At 35.8% G+C, this 19,563-nt stretch overlaps 1 protein-coding gene and 1 pseudogene across 2 annotated transcripts; one reads left to right on the top strand and one right to left on the bottom strand.

The window, feature by feature from the left end:
* The first annotated feature begins 5,451 nt into the window (after positions 1–5,451).
* On the top strand, positions 5,452–6,785 carry LOC144559918 (exopolygalacturonase pseudogene; annotated as a pseudogene). Its single transcript, XR_013513292.1, has 3 exons — positions 5,452–5,631; positions 5,786–6,307; positions 6,561–6,785. The product of XR_013513292.1 is annotated as an exopolygalacturonase pseudogene (transcript).
* Positions 6,786–10,355: 3,570 nt separating this feature from the next.
* On the bottom strand, positions 10,356–14,566 carry LOC144559917 (uncharacterized). The gene is made up of 5 exons (XM_078309086.1): positions 14,429–14,566; positions 12,715–14,065; positions 12,151–12,588; positions 11,850–12,044; positions 10,356–10,364 (listed from the first exon to the last, which is right to left on the bottom strand). Exons 2-5 carry the CDS (start codon positions 13,750–13,752, stop codon positions 10,356–10,358), a joined length of 1,680 nt encoding a protein of 559 aa, XP_078165212.1. The 5' UTR covers positions 13,753–14,065; positions 14,429–14,566.
* Positions 14,567–19,563: the final 4,997 nt, after the last annotated feature.

Here is a 19,563-nt window from a genome sequence, read left to right as displayed (position 1 = left end):
ATGAATAATTATAAGGAACCCCCTACTCTCATCTCCCATTTTTCCCGCACTCTCTTTCTTCCTTAACTGTCATATATCTCCTCACTAATTTTCCTAAAAATTTCCTTTTATCCCCGCATTAAATTAGACTGTCATTTAATACCAATCCCCGCATTAATTATGCATTCCTCTAATAACAATTCTCGCATTAATTATTCCTTTAAAAACAATCTCTGCATTAATTATACTGTTATCTAATAACAATTCCCGTTAATAAATGCTTATCTGTTAATTGATGTTCAAAAAAATATTTATCATTATTTCTGAGAAGTATTTACCATTGTAACATAGAGTATTTATCCATGTAACATAGAGTATTTATCATTATGTCTGAGAATATTTATCATTGATGTTTTACTGTAAATTGCAATTATATCTGAGAAGTATTTATCTATGTAATACAAAGTATTTATCCATGTAACATAAAATATTTATCATTATGCATGAGGGTATTTATCATTGATGTTTTACTGAAAGTTGCAAGTATGCATGAGAAGTATTTATCCATGTAACATAAAGTATTTATCATTATGTCTCAGAGTATTTATCATTGGGCGAGGGGATTGTTTATTTAATGGTCTTCAGTTGTGCGGGGACGATTCAAAAAAAAGAAAATTTTGTGCGGGGACAATTAATGGATTGATTTATTCTTTCATAAATAGAGATCATTGCATAGGGTTTAATACCTGACAAATTCAAGTTAAATACTTTGATGTTTCAAGTTAAATACTAACAGTTTTTTAAACGCTCATTAATGATTGAGCGGTCCCCCCATGTTTAATGGTCCCCAGTTGTGCGGGGACGATTAAAAAAAAAGGAAATTTTGTGCGGGGACAATTAATAGATTGATTTATTTTTTCATAAATAGAGATCACTGCAGAGGGTTTAATACCTGACAAACTCAAGGTAAATACTTTGATGCTTCAAGTTAAATACCCGTAATTTTTTAAACGCTCATTTATGATTGAGCGGTTCCCCCATGATTTTTTTGGCAGTATCTGCGGGGATAAATGCGGGGATAGACCTGCGGAAATTGTTATCATGATCTTTAAATGAATACACAAGACGGTAGTAAGGAGAGAAGAATATTTTTTCTTCTATCAAAAATCTTCTTTGATTTGACGCAAAAAAAAAAAAAAAAAAAAAAAAAAAAAAAAAAATCTTCTTTGATCTATTTTTGGACTACCAATTTCTTAACGAAAATGCGCATCATGTATTTATGAATTTATTGAAGAGTGAAATTCACGATCCACCTTTTAACTTAAAAGCTAAAGTAATATGTTGATTATATAAAAATAGATGATTTACTAGAAAGAGAAAATAATTTTTCATTGCCAACGTTTATTTTTATTTTTAATGTTAGTAGCTTTAAATGTTTAATAACAATTTCATTGATAAAAAAATACTTATAACGATTATAACGAGTTAAATGACCCCTCATTCTTAAATTTACTATTTTTATTCTTACGACTTCTTTTAAATTATTATAATATTCTATTCCTACTTAAACTATTTCTAATAATAAGAAAAACTACACTCTTAAATCTCTCTACTATCTTAATCTCCATTTTTCCGACAACTAAATTTGCTCATCGCCGCGCTCCGATCAAGATAGAGATAGAGACTCTATATTCCGAGTTCCGAGCTCTGACGATACTGCACTCTCAGCTTCAATCGACTCCGCTCAGCTCTATTTCTTCTCCTTTCTCTCATTCTCCTATCTGCTCGAGAAAATAGAGCCAAATAAAAGAAGGGATGATATTATTGTTGGAGATGGGACCAATAAAAAATGGGAATAGTGAAATGGAGGGTGGAGGAGGTTGGTGGCTGCTCTAGGTTTGACTTCTCTTTCCTTTAAAATTGTTTTTTAAAGAGCGAAAGTTGGGTTCCGTCAATATTTTTCGAAAAGTTACATTTGTTCAACCAACGTCCATTTTTTTTAAGTTCAAACTTTAATTTGTTAATGAGAATAATGCCAACAAGTGTGAGTTATACACAAATATAAAGTTTGGACTTAACATAAAATATTTGACCATGAGTTTTTTTTTTCCCTGAGAACTTGGCAGAAGCCGCTAAGGTAATTTGCACTAAAGATTAACACCATATTTGGATGGAGAGTAGAGGAAGGGGAGGTAAAAAATAGAAGGGAATGAAATGAAATTGAAAGAAAAATTAACGTATTTAACATTTTTGTGGTTGAATTTCTCTTATATTATTCGTTTGATTGATTAAAATTTAGAAGTTTAATGAGAAATTTGGTGGATGTTGTAAGATTGTGACAAAAAACTTGCATGAGAATTACATAGATAAGATATATGGTTAGACATTTGTGTTATTTTTTCTAAAATATTTATAATAAAATTTATCTCAATCTGTTACACTCCAATTTTGAAGGGAAACTGATTATGTTGATTATTATAATACAAGGTTAAACCTTTAACGTTCTGTACCCTTCACCCTCGATATAATTTTGTCAACCAAACACGATTAGATGAAAAATTCTTTTCTTTTCCTCATTCCCTCCCTTCCTCTACTCTCCATCAAACAAGGTGTAAATGACAATGAGGTACTTCCAATTGTGAGTTTCACACATCTTTGTTTTATAAATGTCAATAATGTAAAAACACAATTTTTTGTTAGGAGTTAAAGAGGGTCTGAAGGACCGTGTAATTCTTATGTACATATATAAACCCTTTTTTTTTTTATTTAATACATTTTTGTTAGTGGCCCCGGCCATTAACCTTAAAAATAAATAACGTAAAAACTCAAATTTATGTACATAATTTGACATATTATATTTATACATAATTTGACATTATCAAGGGCAAACATTATATATTTTTTATTTTGTTTATTGCGAAACTTAAATTTATATAGACTTAATATTCATAATTGAAAGAAAATTTGAATTTAGAAGTATGAATCATATGTATAATTCATTTAGTTATTTTCTTTGAAAGTATCACACTTGTTGATACTTTTGCACAATGATAAGTCAGGATAAGTGACAATTAATCTTACTAAAAAGTGTAACGTGACTGTGTTGTCATTTAACATAACCATCCAGGTAGCATATATAGTTATAGATTAATTAAATAACTGTACAATATGGCTGATTTAGTAAACAAAATGGTGACTAAATACATATAGGAAAAATTCCGTCAAGTACTGTACAGGACTGAATGGCTTAATTGATTGGCAGCAATATATTGTCAAATCTTAAAGGTCAATTTGCAGTAATTTTCGAATTAAGATATGGACCTTTATTAAGTATGATCTTTTAAATTTGAATTTACTAAAAAAGAGAGCAAAATGAGACATATTTTATCACTCGCATTTTCGCTTCATATGACTAAATAAAAGAAGTTTTAATTAATGCACCTATATAGCAAATTTTAATTCAGACAAATATTGTCCAATATTAATATAAACTTGTTTCGTAGTTCTTTAAATTTAGAACTCTATATTTAGAGATTGGGTTTATGATGACATGTGCACATTTTAATATATAAAAACCACTGCAGAACCTCTCGTGTATCAGTTCCTTCCTTGCATACAGTGTCTCTCTTCTGTTAAATTTCCTTCCTCACTCGGTTAGTTAATTGTTTGTAATTTTCACAATTTGTGAAAGACACATTTTTCTTGGTTAAGTTTTAATTGACTTATCTCACTGTCAAATGCTCGATGAAAAGTGATTTAAATTACTTTGTATAAATAAATTACTTAATATTTAGAAATTCTTCCAGCTCGCAGATATTTTTACTTTGCAAAAATGAATTACTTTGATTTAAGTTCTTCATACTCGGCTTTGTTCAAATTCGATAAAATATGTACCTCACAAACAATATTAGATTTTTTGACAATGCATTGGTTTTTTTTTTTTTTTTTTTAATGTTAGTGGCTTTTGACAATGTATTGATAAAGCAATTGTTCTTCGTACTCGTACAGCATTAATTATTTTGGACGAAAATATTCTTGACAAAATGTATTTTTTTTTTTTTTTGAGATTGCTTTTGACAATGTATTGTTGAAACTATATCTTTTTGGATGCAAAATACATTGTTGTGTCATAATATTTCTAACTTCTTTTGCTTCACAATTATGTGATCATACCTACTTAACGTTAGAGACCATCCTGATCAAATATGTATTGCATCTATTCCAAATTGTAATAAAACAATGAGGAGGGTTCAAATGCCTCCATGTTTTTGTGCCTCCATCATGCCTCCATCTCTCTCTATCGTTTTCAAAGTTCAAACAGTCGATCCGAACCGCTCAACCTAACCTCCATACTAAAATATGTTTGGAGACCAAATTTTATATTTTTAGGAATTTTTTTACTATTTTTTTAGATAGGTACAAAAATACTATTTTTAGATGGTTCAGATTTACTGATTTTTGTACATATCTAAAAAAATAGTAAAAAAATTCCTAAAAATATAAAATTTGGTCTCCAAACATATTTTAGTATGGAGGTTAGGTTGAGCGGTTCGGATCGACTGTTTGAACTTTAAAAATAATAGAGAGAGATGGAGGCATGATAGAGGCACAAAAACATGGAGGCATTTGAACCCTCCTCTAAAACAATACAAGCTAGAATACATATATCACAACTTGATAATTAGGACCAAACAAAATTCATTATTACAAAGTTGAAGTTTGATAGGTCATTATCAAAATTAGAAATCAACAACTCAATATTAAAGCAACTATTTTAAATAAACACAATAGTAACAAGTAATCATTGCATCAGAAAATGAGGCAAGAATCTCTGAAGATTTTGGCACTAGTTTGTGTCCAGTTATGTGTATTTAATGTGACCGCCAGACGGATGGCCCCGGAAACCTCCAGTATTGATGTTCGTAATTATGGCGCACACGCGGATGGCGTTACTGATGATAGCAGGGTAGTTTTTTTTTTCTTATTTTTGCAGTTTATTAAAATTCATGAACTTCAATCTGTGAAATTTCTTTAATGTAATTGGTTAATTTGAAATAATAGCCAGTTAATTCTAACCTACACATGCAATTCATTTAAATTGTTTCAGAAATTTAAATAATAATATTGTAACCATGTCAGGCCTTCTTGGAAGCATGGGGAGTGGCATGCGCATCGAGCGGTGATGTCAAGCTGTTCATACCGCCCGGAACCTATTTTCTAAACCCAGTCAAGTTCAGTGGTCCTTGCCAAAATGCCAATACACTCACTGTCTATCAAGAGGTAATAGAGCCTTATGCAGAGACAATACAAATTATAGTATTGAAGATTTGATCAAAGGAATTTGATTTATTGATTACGAAGAAGAATTTTGTTATCAGATTTCTGCAATGCTGATAATATAAATAAACATAGAATTTAATTGAAGGATATTAATTAGTAATTAATTATGAAGATTACTGATTAATCGATGCAATGCAGGGATATATAAAGGCGTCAACTGACCCGAGCAAGTATGTGTCAGGAAATGATTGGGTGGAATTTGGGTACATGAATGGTTTGAGATTGACCGGAGGTGGGACCTTCGATGGTCAGGGCAACATCTCTTGGAGCTATGAATGCTCTAAGATGAAGCATTGCAGACTTCACCCTGCTGTAAGTGTCTGGCTCATGGATGCACAAGTTAAAATATAATATACTTCTATTTTGGTTTGAGAAAAATAGAGGAACAAATGATCTCTTATCTTGTCAGTTAGAAATTTCAAATTTGTATATTTTGAATAGATGATTTATTATTTCTTTTTTTCAGCAAGTAAAGTTTGTCCATTTAGACGACACGATTTTGTACAAGGTGAACTCGGTAAACCCGAAGCATTTTCACTTCAAGGTATTACAGTGCCAGAACTTTCGTGCCAGCAATATGCGCATTGAAGCTCCAGAAGACAGCCCCAACACAGACGGCATCCACATCGGGCGTAGCTCTGGTGTCATCATCCATGACGCCTTGATTGGCACTGGTGACGATTGCATCTCAATTGGACATGGCAACACTGATATCCTCATCTCAAACATCTGGTGCGGGCCCGGTCATGGCATCAGCGTTGGCAGCCTAGGTAAGTACCCAAATGAAGGGGATGTACGGGGTCTAGTGGTCAGGGACAGCTTCATCACTAACACCATGAACGGAGTGCGCATAAAGACGTGGCAGGACTCCCCCAGTTTTAGCTCGGTCACCAACATAACCTTTGAGAACATCCGCGTGAAAAATGTCAAGAATCCTATCTTTATTGATCAAACTTACTGTCCCCATAACCTCTGCAATGATGAATCCGTACGCAAAACTCTTTTATCTATTTTTTTTAATATAATGAGGGTATTTTCCACCAATTTCGTATTGAAACCAAATGATTTTTTTTTTTTTTTTATCTAGTTATGAATCTGTCATTTTACTCTTTAGGATGTCTGTCTGAATTTTCCTATTTACCTAACAAATTAGGCACATATATATAATTATATATAAATATATACATGGCTATAGTTTTGAATTAATGCATGTGAATTTTGGTGTATGTGTAATCAATCAGGACCCTTCCCGTGTGAGAATAAGCGATGTATACTTCAAGAAAATAAATGGCACATCGGTGTCGCCTGTTGCTGTGATTCTCAACTGTAGTCCGGAGACTCCATGCCAGAATATCAATTTTGAAGATATTATCCTTGATTATGTCGGCGAGGAGCTGCCTATCGGTATCTGCCGATATGCCGATACAAGTTTCTCTGGTCCTATGCTTCCTTTACCCTGCAACTAACTCTTCCTTATTCTCTTTTTGCTCAGTCTTTAATAGATTTTGTTTCATGAAATCTTTAATAGGAATGTTTTTAGAGATGTTTCTTCGTGTGTTGCAACCTCTTAGGTGTAGAAGAGATCATGAAAATGCGGTAAAATTGTAGCATGGTAATTAACTTATAGCTAGGATATAATAGAGAGATACTGTTCTCCATACTTAGCATGTATTTTTTTGGTTAGAAATGTCTTACCTGACAATTATTTAGACCGAAATTAATAAGTTAATTTCTGAAATTTAATATGGATGAAACCATTCTTTCTATATATGCAGTCAGTTAATCTTTTAAGGTTGGGATTGAAAAGTTGCAACCTATATAAGTAGTGCAGTTTGGGTGTGTGATTAATGATTTGAAAACGCATATAAGCCCTAAATTCGATAAACTGTAAAGGAAAGAAATGAGAGAAAAAGGGGCCGTTACACCGACTAACAGTTGTTTTTAACTTGTTCATGTGGATATTAGTAGAGATATGGTTACTATTATTGCGCACATTTGACATTCAAGTGACATGAGAAAAGATTACAGCTAGCGTTGAGAAGAGCTTCTGTTGTTCTGCCTCATCAAACTAGTGGTAATTTCTATCTTGAATTTATTTCTATACATGAATCTTGATTCGGATAGGGATTGATTGATTGAAATTAAATTGAAACCCAACATCCTACTCGAGTTTCCAACACTTTTTTGGAGATCACTTCTAGTTGTAATTACTAGCGATGAACATGAGTAATGTGTATATTCAGATTATTTTAACAAGTAATTTTGTATTTCCTTGTTACTTACAAAAATAGTGAGTTTAATTACAATATAGTAATTAAGACAAATTTTTTCATTCCAAATTGTAGATTCGAAATTCTATATCGACTGAGATCTGTACAGCCCTTTCTTAAATAACAGCGTTTTACATAGTTCACATAATATTCATGCAGATTGAAAAAGTTCATATATGTTGTCGGCTGTATTCGTTTATGAAAAGAAAACCTAACAGAAAGTTACCTTTCAGCCATTTTACACTCCCTATGTATGTAATTGCGAGGGAAAATGCATATCACATATTCCAAGAATTTAATAATATATCATAGACCAGCATTTTGAATAACAGAATTAACGCAACAAAAAGACTCCCAATCAAATTACATGAAAACAAAATAGATCTCTATCTCTCCATTAATTTGATGAAAATATTATTGACCAAATCAACTAGACTGTATCTCTGATGCGCAGGATTTAGAGATGCTGGCATGAGTCTTATCAGGAACTTATGTCTAATTGCCAGTTATCTGCTTCACCTAATATTGGAAATTGGAGGTCGAAACCTAGTGGCATCTATTGGGTCCATTACTTTTATGGTTGGTAATTTTGGTGTCATATTCATGATTATTTCAGTAAAAAAAAATGGTGTATTAAGTTGGGATGTTAAGATCATCTGAAAATTTGTGAATTCTTAGTAAAACGATTACTGATAAAAGATAGTATGAGGCATGTCTGTGTTTCCGATTGTACTAATAAAATGCAAATTTTGTAAAATGAAACGATAGTAAAAGACGCGGACAAAACTTGAAATGATTTTTAATTATATCTCACTGTAATCTACAAAATATTAATCTATTGCATCCAATGACTATATTTTCCTGAAAACAAAAATATATATTTAATTAATTAATAGAGTAGAACAATGGTGTTCTTAAGTTCACCAAGTTGGTGAACTCAAGTCTAAAACCTGTCAAATCGATTTTAAATGATGAATTTGAACCGTTGAAACTCGTCTACCTTACGAGTGATGTGTCTACATGTGAAAATTTTAAACATTCAAATTAATTTAGTATAAAGTTAATCAGTCAAAATTAGAAGGTTAATAAATTAATTTTAATGCATTTATTTTTTGAACTTTTTTTTGACCACTTGACTTTATACTAAATTAATTTGAATGTTTAAAATTTTCACATGTAAACGTATCACTCGTAAAGTAGGTGGATTTCAACAGTTTGGATTCGTCATTTAAAGTCAATTTGATGAATTTTAGACTTGAGTTCACTAAAGAGCTCAGTAAACTTAAGAACACCCTAGTTCTACTCTAATTAATAATATAAAGCTCTATTTCAATCAAAAGTCGATGTTTTTAATATAATAAATTGTTCGGTCCACACTTTCAAATGATAAATAAAGAGTGAGTCTATGGTACTGTGCATAGTACATATTAGTCCGTAATACAGATCAATATTTTAGTTTTCAAAATTCTAACGATAAAATGAATTGTACAACATGATCCCCATATGAATATGTACTTGCGAATTGAATTTTATATTTTTTTAGAATTTTTTTACTATTTTTTAAGATAGGAAATCACTTGATCTGAAAATTTGGTACCATCCAAAAACAATGATTTTCTATCTATCTTAAAAAATAGTAAAAAAAATTCAAAAAAGTATAAAATTATGTATGAAGATACATAGTCATATGAGAATCATATTGAACGGGTTGGATCGATCGTTAGAATTTTAAAAACAAAGATATTGATCCGTTTCTCATATTGAACGGTTTGGATCGATCGTTAGAATTTTAAAAACAAAGATATTGATCCGTACAGACAAATCCATACTATGCATATATAGTACCATAGACTCATTCATAAATAAATATTGTAATTAAAGTTAATTAAGACAATGAATGGTCTATGCAATGCAATATAATACATGGCAATTCGAATTAAATAGTATTATATAGGCTATAATTTTTGTGACCTTTCTATTAGGAATTTCGTGTAATACCGGAAATATATAACATAGGGATGCAAATGAGTTACCTCCAATTCGTGCTCAACTTATTTAATAAATAAGCGAGTCAACTTGAGTTAGGATGTTAATAACGAGTTGTAAAACCAACTCGAGTTCAGTTCATTACCAACTCGAGTTGGCACACAACTCATTTGATCAGTCAATTTTCTTAGTTATAGTACATACTAGTAAGAGTTTATCTAAACAAAAACAATTCCAATGATTTAGTAAGAATTTATCTAAACACAAACAATTCAAATATAATTAACAAAACAACTAACAAAATAAAAAAAAATCCAAACAACATTTTAGGAGTTATTTAGAAGGGCATGGGATTTATTGTCACGAATTTTGTATAACTTGAGTTGTAATGAGCTAGTTGGGGTATGCTCAAACTTAGCTCATTTATTAAACGAGTCAGACAACTCGAGTTGGAACTGACTCAAATTGTAAATGAGCGAATTAAAGCGAGCAGTTGGCGAATGAGTTATGAGCGAGTTATATTAAGTGATTTTGTACAACCCTAATATAACATGTCATTTTCAGAAAAGACTATTTTTTTTCTTATATATAAAACGTAATCCCCTCAATTTCTTTAGAAATTATTTTTCTAAATAGATTTTCGCATTTGACAAAACTTGTCATCGCTGAATTAAGTGATCAAATATATATTCTAGTATTGATTGTTAAATACAAAGAAGAAAGTTTGTGACGATATTTCTAGTTTGAAATTCGTATTCTCTGTCGCTGCGGCCATTTTTATTAATATCCCTGAAAAAAAAGAAAATTTTAAAAATAACCCTGTTCCTCATTTTTTTTTAAATATGCCCTGACCGCCTGGACCAGGGGCGGCCCAAAACACCAAGTGAGGCGCCCCAGGGCCCGGCGGCCCATACCCCAAGTGAGGCGCCACCCCCTGGGGCGCCCCATTAGTAATTTGGTTTTTTTTTTTTTTTTTTTTGAGAAATCTTAGTATTTTGATTTGAATAATTTTGTTGAAAAAAGTGTTGGGTTTATGTATATGTGTATGTCAAAAAATAAAATATTATGTATATGTGTATGTGTATGCCAAAAAATATAATATTTGATATATTTACGAAGTGATGTCGTAAATTTTTATAACTTTAATTTTTATTTTTATTTCTTTGGTGAACTATATGTATAATATACACACATACACATACACATACACATATACACATACATATATACACATACACATACAAAAAAACTCACACATACACATACACATACACATACACATACACATACACATACACATACATATACATATACATACACACATACACATACACATACACATACACATACACATATACCAAATAAATCAATTCGCATAAGCAAAATAGCAAGTTTATCTGCCACCACGTCTGAATAAACCTAACAAACGACTAGTTCTTCTGGTACCAGTGGCAGGTGCGGCATTACTTGTAGAGGCTTGGCTACTAGATGATTGGCTTACAGGAGGAGGGGGTTGTGTTCTACCGGTTGCTTCAGCGACAACTCTGGCATTTTCTCTTTCGTTGTGTTCGTTTATTGCATCTAAATGTAACAATGCAATTCAGTTAGTAATATAATTAAAGCATAAATAAATTTTGTACAATTCTACGTACCTGCCCTGCGCCTGTTGGAAACAGAACGGCGAGCCCGATTTCCCGACGGTCGCCTACCACCCATCTCGTCCATGGTCATTACAATACGCTTGTGTCTCCTCCTTCCCTTTCTTATCCATCCTTCTGAAGGTAATATTCTATCTCCGACATATGTAGGCCACTCATGCTGATCAGGATAAGAATGGAAAGATCCACCCCAAGTGGAAGCAAGGTAATCGGTACGGTACATGTCAGCAACATAGTGATCCTCACAGTAGTTCCTCACTCGGCATACCGCCATCACGTGACTGCAGGGTATGTGACTTAGCTGGGGTCCTTGGCATGTACAGGTTACCGCCCTGGCATCTCCGAATTTAACCACGTACTTGCAAGCCCTCTTGACAAACGCCATAGTGCCGTCTGGTTTACGGGTGGTAGGAACGTACTCATTTGGATTTTGCACTTCGAATTCTGTTCCATCGTTACCCATCGGGATCACGGTCATGGTTGCACCTTTGTCTCTGTGTCGTCTTAGTTTCTCCTCCACCCTTGTTGAAAATGACTGGTTCATCCTTATTAATTCTGCGGCCTTAGCACGCCGTTCCTGAAACCAGGCATTTAACTTGTAGAATGTGTCCTCTACAATTGCAGCCACAGGCAACATCCGGCTCTGCTTGAATACTGCATTCAGCGACTCGGATCCGTTGGTGGTCATAATTCCCCAACGCCAACCTCCATCCCGGGATTGATATATTTTCTCGTATGCTGGATCTTCGTTGACATCTCGGGGATTATTTTTCCCCACCTTCATTAAGTAGAGATTTGCCTTTGGCATGTACTACATAGAAAATAAGGAAATAGAATAATGTAAGTAAACAATTGTAGTAAAAAAAATTGTTTTCTTAAAGTACAATAATATATGTAAACAATTGAAATGCATGTACCCTTGCAAAACTGCTAGTCATCTCTACCACCCTTCTCGGCTTTTTCTTTCTGCAATTCCATCTAAATGTATCAGTAACCCACGTGTCGCCTCCGGTTGCCTTGGAAAGGTTCTCCGCAACGTGTTGCATACACAACCTGTGCACACACTGGCCAGTACGTGTTGACCAACCGTAATCTTCACGATCAAAAACATATTTTATTCCTTTGTGCTGGTCTGATATCACACAGAAAAACTTCCCTTCCCCAATCACCCGTCTTCTTAAAAACTGCATAAAGAATCCCCAGTTCTCGCCGTCCTCTTTACGAACAATTGCAAACGCCAAAGGCAACAGCTGGTTCTCAGCATCATATGCGCATGCTATGAGTAGTCTCCCCTCGTAACGGCCAGACATGAAGCATGCATCAATGCTGATAACAGGTCTGATGTATGGCACAGCCTGGATACAAGGACCAAAAGCCCATGCTATGCCCTTGAATTGTTTAGCTCCCTCTATTAGTACACCGTCTTTATCAAAAAAAGGGCCATGCCATCGCTCATACACGGTGCCGACATTTGTACTTGCCATGGCCTGGAGCAATGGTGCCAGATAGCCATATGAGTCCTTCCAACTACCAAATATCCTGCAAATCGCAAGTTCACGACCTCTCCACAGCCTGTTGTATTTTGGGATTACATATTTGTATTTGTGTCTGACGGTCATAGCCACCGCCTTGATGCTCATCGATGGATCCAACTTAATGTCCTCCTCAATTGCATCGGCAATTAGTGATGCTGTCAGATTTGAATGGTCTGTCCTTGTGGACGCAGACTTGCATGTATGAGGTGGTTCGCACTTCTTAATCATCCATGCTTCCCCTGAACCCGCAGGGGTTGCAAAAAGGCGGAACTCGCAGTGCGGGTGAGTTGAACAAAGCACAACTAACCTTGTTCGGTCCCTTTTGTGTATTATACATTCCCAGTTGCCGTGAACATGAGTCTCATATATTTTCTTTACAAGCTCGTCTACGCTGGTATAAACTTGCCCTGCGGCAAGTTCTTTGTTGTATACAACACGAGGACCAAAGAAACTAATGTCTGCCTCTTCGAAAGCTGTGGTGTCGTTGAATGTGGCAACCGGATGCTTATTCCCCCGACCTCTAATCGGGAATTTTTCTGCCCTGGACAACCCTGCTACATTTGCATCACCATCTGATAAGTCATCATCTTCCCAAACCCCTTGGTATTCATCCCCCGTTTCCATTTCTCTTTCTGGTACGGCATCAATAGCATCAACATCAACATCAACATCATTTCGATTAACGGGTACCGGTCCTGACTCTGGCATAGTTGGAAATCTAGGGATTATGGGTGTCTGTCTGGGTGGTAGTGGTAACTCTTCAGTATTTTCTGGGGAGTTGTGGTACCCCTGGTTGTCATTACCGGGGCTGTGATACTCCTGGTGGTACCCCTGGTTGTCATAAGGGGATTGCTGGTGGTACTCCTGGTGGTCATAAGGGGAGTGCTGATGGTACCCCTGGTTGTCATAACCTGAAGGTCCAGCCCCAGCCGAACTTGAAGGTCCAGCCCTCGTGCGGGGAACCCTCTTCGAATATATGTCCATTACCGGGACCCCACAAGCTACAAATTGAGTATACACAACTCTCCACAAATTGGCATCTGTTATTGGAAACTTAACAAAGTAAGGTCTACCCCCCCCCCCCACGTGAGTTGTCAATCCGTGTAGCCAACTCTATTTCATACCTGTTGGGGTTTACAGATGTCTTTTCGTATATTAGCTGCTTCAGTTCCTCAAATGTGGTATTTTCATTAATCTCGAAGCCAAATGCGACTTCTTTCGTGTAATGCACGCCATCTTCATCCCTTTCTAGCTTGCCGCCGACATACAGTGCAACTAACATCTCTTCTTTAACAAACTACATTTTAAAAAAAAAATTTACAAGTATTACATGACATAATAATGGGTACATTAATAAATGACTAATTGAAAAATAAATAAACAAAATTAAAAAAAATTACAATTTTTCTACAGTAGGTGTACAGCAATTGCTACAGTAATTGTACAGTACGCTGCAGTAAATACCAACAATAATGTACAGTACGATACAGTACAGGTCAACAGTAAATGTACAGTACGCTACAGTAAATGTCAACAGTAATGTACAGTACGCTACAGTAAGTGCAACAGTAAATTTGGAACAGTAATTACTAATTATTATAATTATAATTACTAATTATTATAATTATAATTACTAATTATTATAATTAAAAAAACATACCTATTTTCCCCAGTTATCGCCTCCAGAGAAGGTCTGAGATCGGGAAGTGACAGAGGCAGAAAATGCGTTTAAATCACAGGACTAGTGGGGCGCCCCAGGGGGTGGCGCCTCACTTAAGGTATGGGCCGCCGGGCCCTGGGGCGCCTCACTAGCTGTTTTGGGCCGCCCCAGGACCAGGCGGTCAGGGCATGTATGAAAAAAAATTAGAGAGAGGGGCATTTTTAAAATTTTCTATTTTTTTAAGAATATTAATAAAAATGGCCGCTGTCGCTGTATGCCCGTATATATCTTTACAAAATTATATCTGCCCAAGAAAACTGACAACTTATGGTGTCTACTATGTATCAATAGAATTTGTTTGAAGACATGACATTCATCTTTTTTTGTTCACATAAAAATAAAAATAAAGGTCAATTGACTATGATATTCAAATTTGATGATTTGTACTGATTTTTACCCGAATTTTTTATTAATATCCAAATTTAATATTAAATTTAAAAAAATAACCGCATCAGCAACGTTTCTCGAAATATACCCTTTCCGGAAATTTTTTTTTCCGGAAACAGAGGCTACTTCCGGAAAAAAATTTTCCGGAAACGGGCTATTTCCGGAAATTTTTTTTTCCGGAAACGGGCTATTTCCGGAAAATTTTTTTACGGAAACAAGCTCTTTCCGGAAATTTTTTTTTACGGAAACAGAGGTGGACTACAAAGGGCGCTAGCGCCCTCCACCCGTCCCCATCAGCCATCAGCGTTTTTTGAAGGTAATTTTTATTTATTTAATTTATTTAATTTATTTAATTTTAAATGGTTTAAAATAATGTCCAAATAATTTAGGAAATACCAAATGGTCTATAATTGTTTAGAAATTACCGAAATAGTCTAGAATTGTTTAGAAATTACCGAAATGGTGTAGAATAATTTAAAAAATACCGAAATGGTGTAGAATAATTTAGAAAAATACCCAAATAGTGTAGAATAATTTTGAGAAATACCAAAATAGTGTAGAATAATTTAGAAAATACCGAAATAGTCTAGAATTATTTAGAAAATACCAAAATAGTGTAGAATAATTTAAAAAATACCAACATAGTCTAGAATAATTTAGAAAATACCAAATGGTGTAGAAAATTACCTTAGTAATATAGAAAATTGTCCGATTAATTTAATTTTTTTTTAGGAATCTCTTTTCCTTTCGGGTACCTTTCGGAGCTCTGATTGTCTGATCGATCGGATCTGCGATTCAGGTTTTTACATTTGAATTTTTTTAATTTTAATTTAAAATATAATTAATGAGTTCATTTTAATGGTTTAGAATATTGTCTGATTAATTTAGAAAATACCAAAATGATGTACAATAATTTACAAAAATACCAAAATGATGTAGAATAATTTGAAAAAATTTAAGGTGATTTACAATATTGTTCGAATTTTGTAGTATGGCAGACCCAGTACTTAAGCATAGATTTAGCCCCCTGTTGTGGATAGTTCACGGTAATCACAGGATATCTGAGGCGTCTAAGGAGGTAAACATTTACTTATTTCATTTTTCATAACTCTGTAAGTAATCAAATAAATATTGTAATTAATTTTTTTTCTTATTTTAGAGTAAAGAGATTTTAAACGTGAGACATTATCGGCACAAATGCGAGTATAATGAGAGGTACGCACCATTTTTAATTCGAATGGGCTTATATCAGCTCGCGACATTGCCCGATATCGCCCTCGATGCGGCCCTCATTCATGGACTTGTCGAGCGGTGGCGTCCGGAGACGCACACTTTTCATCTTCCATTCGGAGAGATGACAGGTATTAACTAATTTAAATATTTTTTTTTGATTCCTTACTGACAAGTCAAATATATTACAGTTTCTCTGGAGGATGTGAGTTGTCTATGGGGTTTGCCTATTACGGGGGAGCCGATAACGGGATTTACAAACTCGGCGAGTTTTCAAGGCCGACTGTATGAGTTGCTGGGGGCGAAAGATGATGAAGTGAAGGGGTTCATGAAGAAGAGGGGAAATGATACGTACGACATGCTTATCGCCAAAAAAGCTGTCCGTGAGCGCTTCAAAACATTACCAACAGATTCGAACGAAGAACAATTGAAATGGTTAGTATTTTTTTATTTACAACCTTATTCGTATTTTATATTTTTTAATAATGTACTCACATTTTAAAATTGACGGTTAGGTATGTCCGTGGATTTCTCCTCGACATGCTAGGGAATACAATGTTTGCTGACAGTAGCGGGGACGGAATACCGCTGTGGTATCTCGGCATGATTGAAAACTTGGACGAGCCGAGAAAGTACAACTGGGGCGGAGCTGTTCTCGCTTATTTATATAGAAATCTATGCCTCGCATCCAGTCCTTCATGCAAAAGCATGAATGGTCCCACCATGCTTCTGCAACACTGGTCGTGGACCCGATTTCAAATTCATCGGCCGTTACCGGGATCTCAACCGAATTGGGGCGCAGAAACAGAAGATACATGTCCATCATTTGCTGACATGTGAAAAGGCCCACACAATTGGGAAAACTCGTCCCATGGTGCAACCTCCGGTCCAAGTATCCCTCGCGACCAGATTCAGAAACTGACGGATAACATGGTCAATTGGCAGCCATACGCATCTGTTTACCACAACCTTTCGAGAACAACCCGGGCGGATCAGGTACATTGTAGTAAAGTCATATTATTTCTTTCATTTATGTCATCACATTTATAATTTGTACCTAACATTGCAACTCTAAATTTGTCAGCCGTTCTACTTGTACCGCGGTCCTCTTATTTTTTATTGGATTGTTGAGCATCACAATCCTGATCGCTGCATGCGACAGTTCGGAAGATGGCAACAGATAGAGCCACCGCTTCCCCAGGATGCAGTCGAGCACCAAGAGCTGCACAAGTAATATTCGCAAATCATATGTGGTTTACTTATTTTAAAGTATTTATTTACTTATTTATTCTACTAATCTTGTAAACAGGTTGAAATCGGGCTCAAAGAGAAATGCCAACTGGGCGCAAGTGCACCGTCGGCATGTAAACGATGCAACACATTATGCAGATCATGTGTACGAAGTAGGTCGTCCGTGGGATATAAATGACCTCCTAAGATATCGTAAATGGTACCAGGAGAACTGCATGGCATCCGTCTACCTGTTTGGCCAGCACGTGGTGGGTATGGATCGTAATGTTCCGGTTTCAAGAGACGAACACTCCAAGTCTGGATACATTCCCAGCGGATCGACATTTGTTCGAAATGTAAACATTTCTAACTTTGAATTTTATGATTGTTTTATTATATATCATTTATTATACTCCGAATATACGTACAGGCTTTGCGTGGGATAGGAGAGTTAGCACATGGCACACGGGCATTTTTCACGAAGGGTCTCCGTGCAATTGGCAAGGGCAAGATGAGACTAGGTTGGTGCCTCTGCAGAGATAATGGTTATGGAGACCGTGCTATTGCCATGCTGGAGGATGCGGGGGTTCCACGTAATTGGGAGGAAATTCCATCCGACGATTCTTATCCTTTGGGAACGGAGCCGATACCACCAGGCCCTGTATTTGAAGGCCCAGATCCAGTGACGGGCTGGTTATATGATGGCTCACAATGGAGGGATTACATCCGTCCGGGAGAGTTCGCAGGGCATACTCTATCATCACGTGCCAATGCGCGCCAGGTATGAATTCAACTTACAAGCTGATTTAAAATTTAATTTGTAGATAAGAAAAACTATGTATGAATTGCAGGAGCAGACTTATGAGCATACTCAGGAGCAGACTGATGAGCAGAGTCATGAGCAGGCGTATGAGCAGACGCATGAGCAGGGGCAGGAGCAGGATATGAGTCATGCTGAATGGATGAATGTACTATTGGGCCCTCATACACTGGCCATTCACATTGGTTGCCTTTCGGTTCCCAATGTCCACTCCATGTTTGTGCCACTATTGACATACGGTACAAGGGGTTGACGTATAAATTTTCATTATATCTCATTTCACGGACAACGGCCATGAAATGAGAACAAGGTATGCCGGTCAATTGAGGCTTCTGACATTCACATTCAACCTTGTTGTTGTCCTTAACAACAACCCTATACCCGAAATCTCTACGAGTATACTCAAGTCTCGGCTGATTACGCCTTGCTGAAATTTTTTCACCCTTAACTAGGACCTCAAAAAGCCCATGACTTCCACGATAAGGAATCACAGTCATGTTCCTTCCTTTTCCAATACGCTTTTGCAATAACTTAGTTACCCTGTCGGACCACACCTGACCATGCTGACATGCCATTTGAGCTTTGTTCGATCGTTCAAAAAACCATTTATTTAATTTATAGAACGTATCCTCCACGACCGCTGCAACCGGTAATCGCCGACTAATTTTGAACACGGCGTTCAGTGACTCTGACCCATTTGTTGTCATTATCCCCCATCGGTGGCCTCCGTCCAAAGCTTTATACAACTTCTCTAGACATGGAAGCTCGTCTTCATCGTTAGGGTCCCTCTTACCCACCTTGTTATGGTAGTCGATAGCCTTCGGACAACCAATTTCAAAGTCTTGTAACATCTCCTGCAACCTCCTAGGTTTGCATTTGTTCACCCCAGCTATGAATCTGTCACTAACCTCTCTCTTACGGCCCACGTGCTTGTAGAGATTTTCGGCAACATGTTGGGAGCAATACCGATGCACACATTGATCGGTAGACTCATCCCATCCGAGATTTGGATCCTGAAACACGGCTTTAATTCCCAAATGTCTATCCGATATGACACAAAAGAATCGATTATCTCCAATTACTTCCAACCTTAACCATCTCATAAAAAAACCCCAGTTGTCAGCGCTTTCTTTCTCCACTATTGCAAAAGCCACTGGAAGCAATTGGTTTTCAGCATCGTACATACATGCCATTAGCAGCCTACCTTGGTACCGTCCCGACATGAAACATGCATCGATACTAATCACTGGTCTGAGGAACGGTATCGCTGCAATACACGCTCCAAATGCCCATGCCGCTCTGTGGAAATGCCTATCAGTTTCTTTCTCAATCGGTTTCGAGATCACACAATACTTAGTTCCTGGGTTGTTTCTCTTGATGGCTTCCAATAGTGGAATAAGCAAGTTGT

This window comes from Carex rostrata, chromosome 9, assembly GCF_964058835.1.
Source record: "Carex rostrata chromosome 9, lpCarRost1.2, whole genome shotgun sequence".
NCBI classification, from domain to species: Eukaryota; Viridiplantae; Streptophyta; class Magnoliopsida; order Poales; family Cyperaceae; genus Carex; species Carex rostrata.
This window is presented reverse-complemented; position numbering and strand designations above follow the sequence as displayed.

What these genes read in the sequence shown, in the direction of transcription:
- LOC144559917 (XM_078309086.1), bottom strand. Translation starts at nt 13,752, where the DNA reads ATGGACATATATTCGAAGAGGGTTCCCCGCACGAGGGCTGGACCTTCA. An exon ending in CACCATTGCTCCAGGCCATG is followed by an intron (nt 12,589 to 12,714) that starts GCAAGTACAAAT and finishes CCTTGTATCCAG; the next exon opens with GCTGTGCCATACATCAGACC. An exon ending in TGACTAGCAGTTTTGCAAGG is followed by an intron (nt 12,045 to 12,150) that starts GTACATGCATTT and finishes TTTTCTATGTAG; the next exon opens with TACATGCCAAAGGCAAATCT.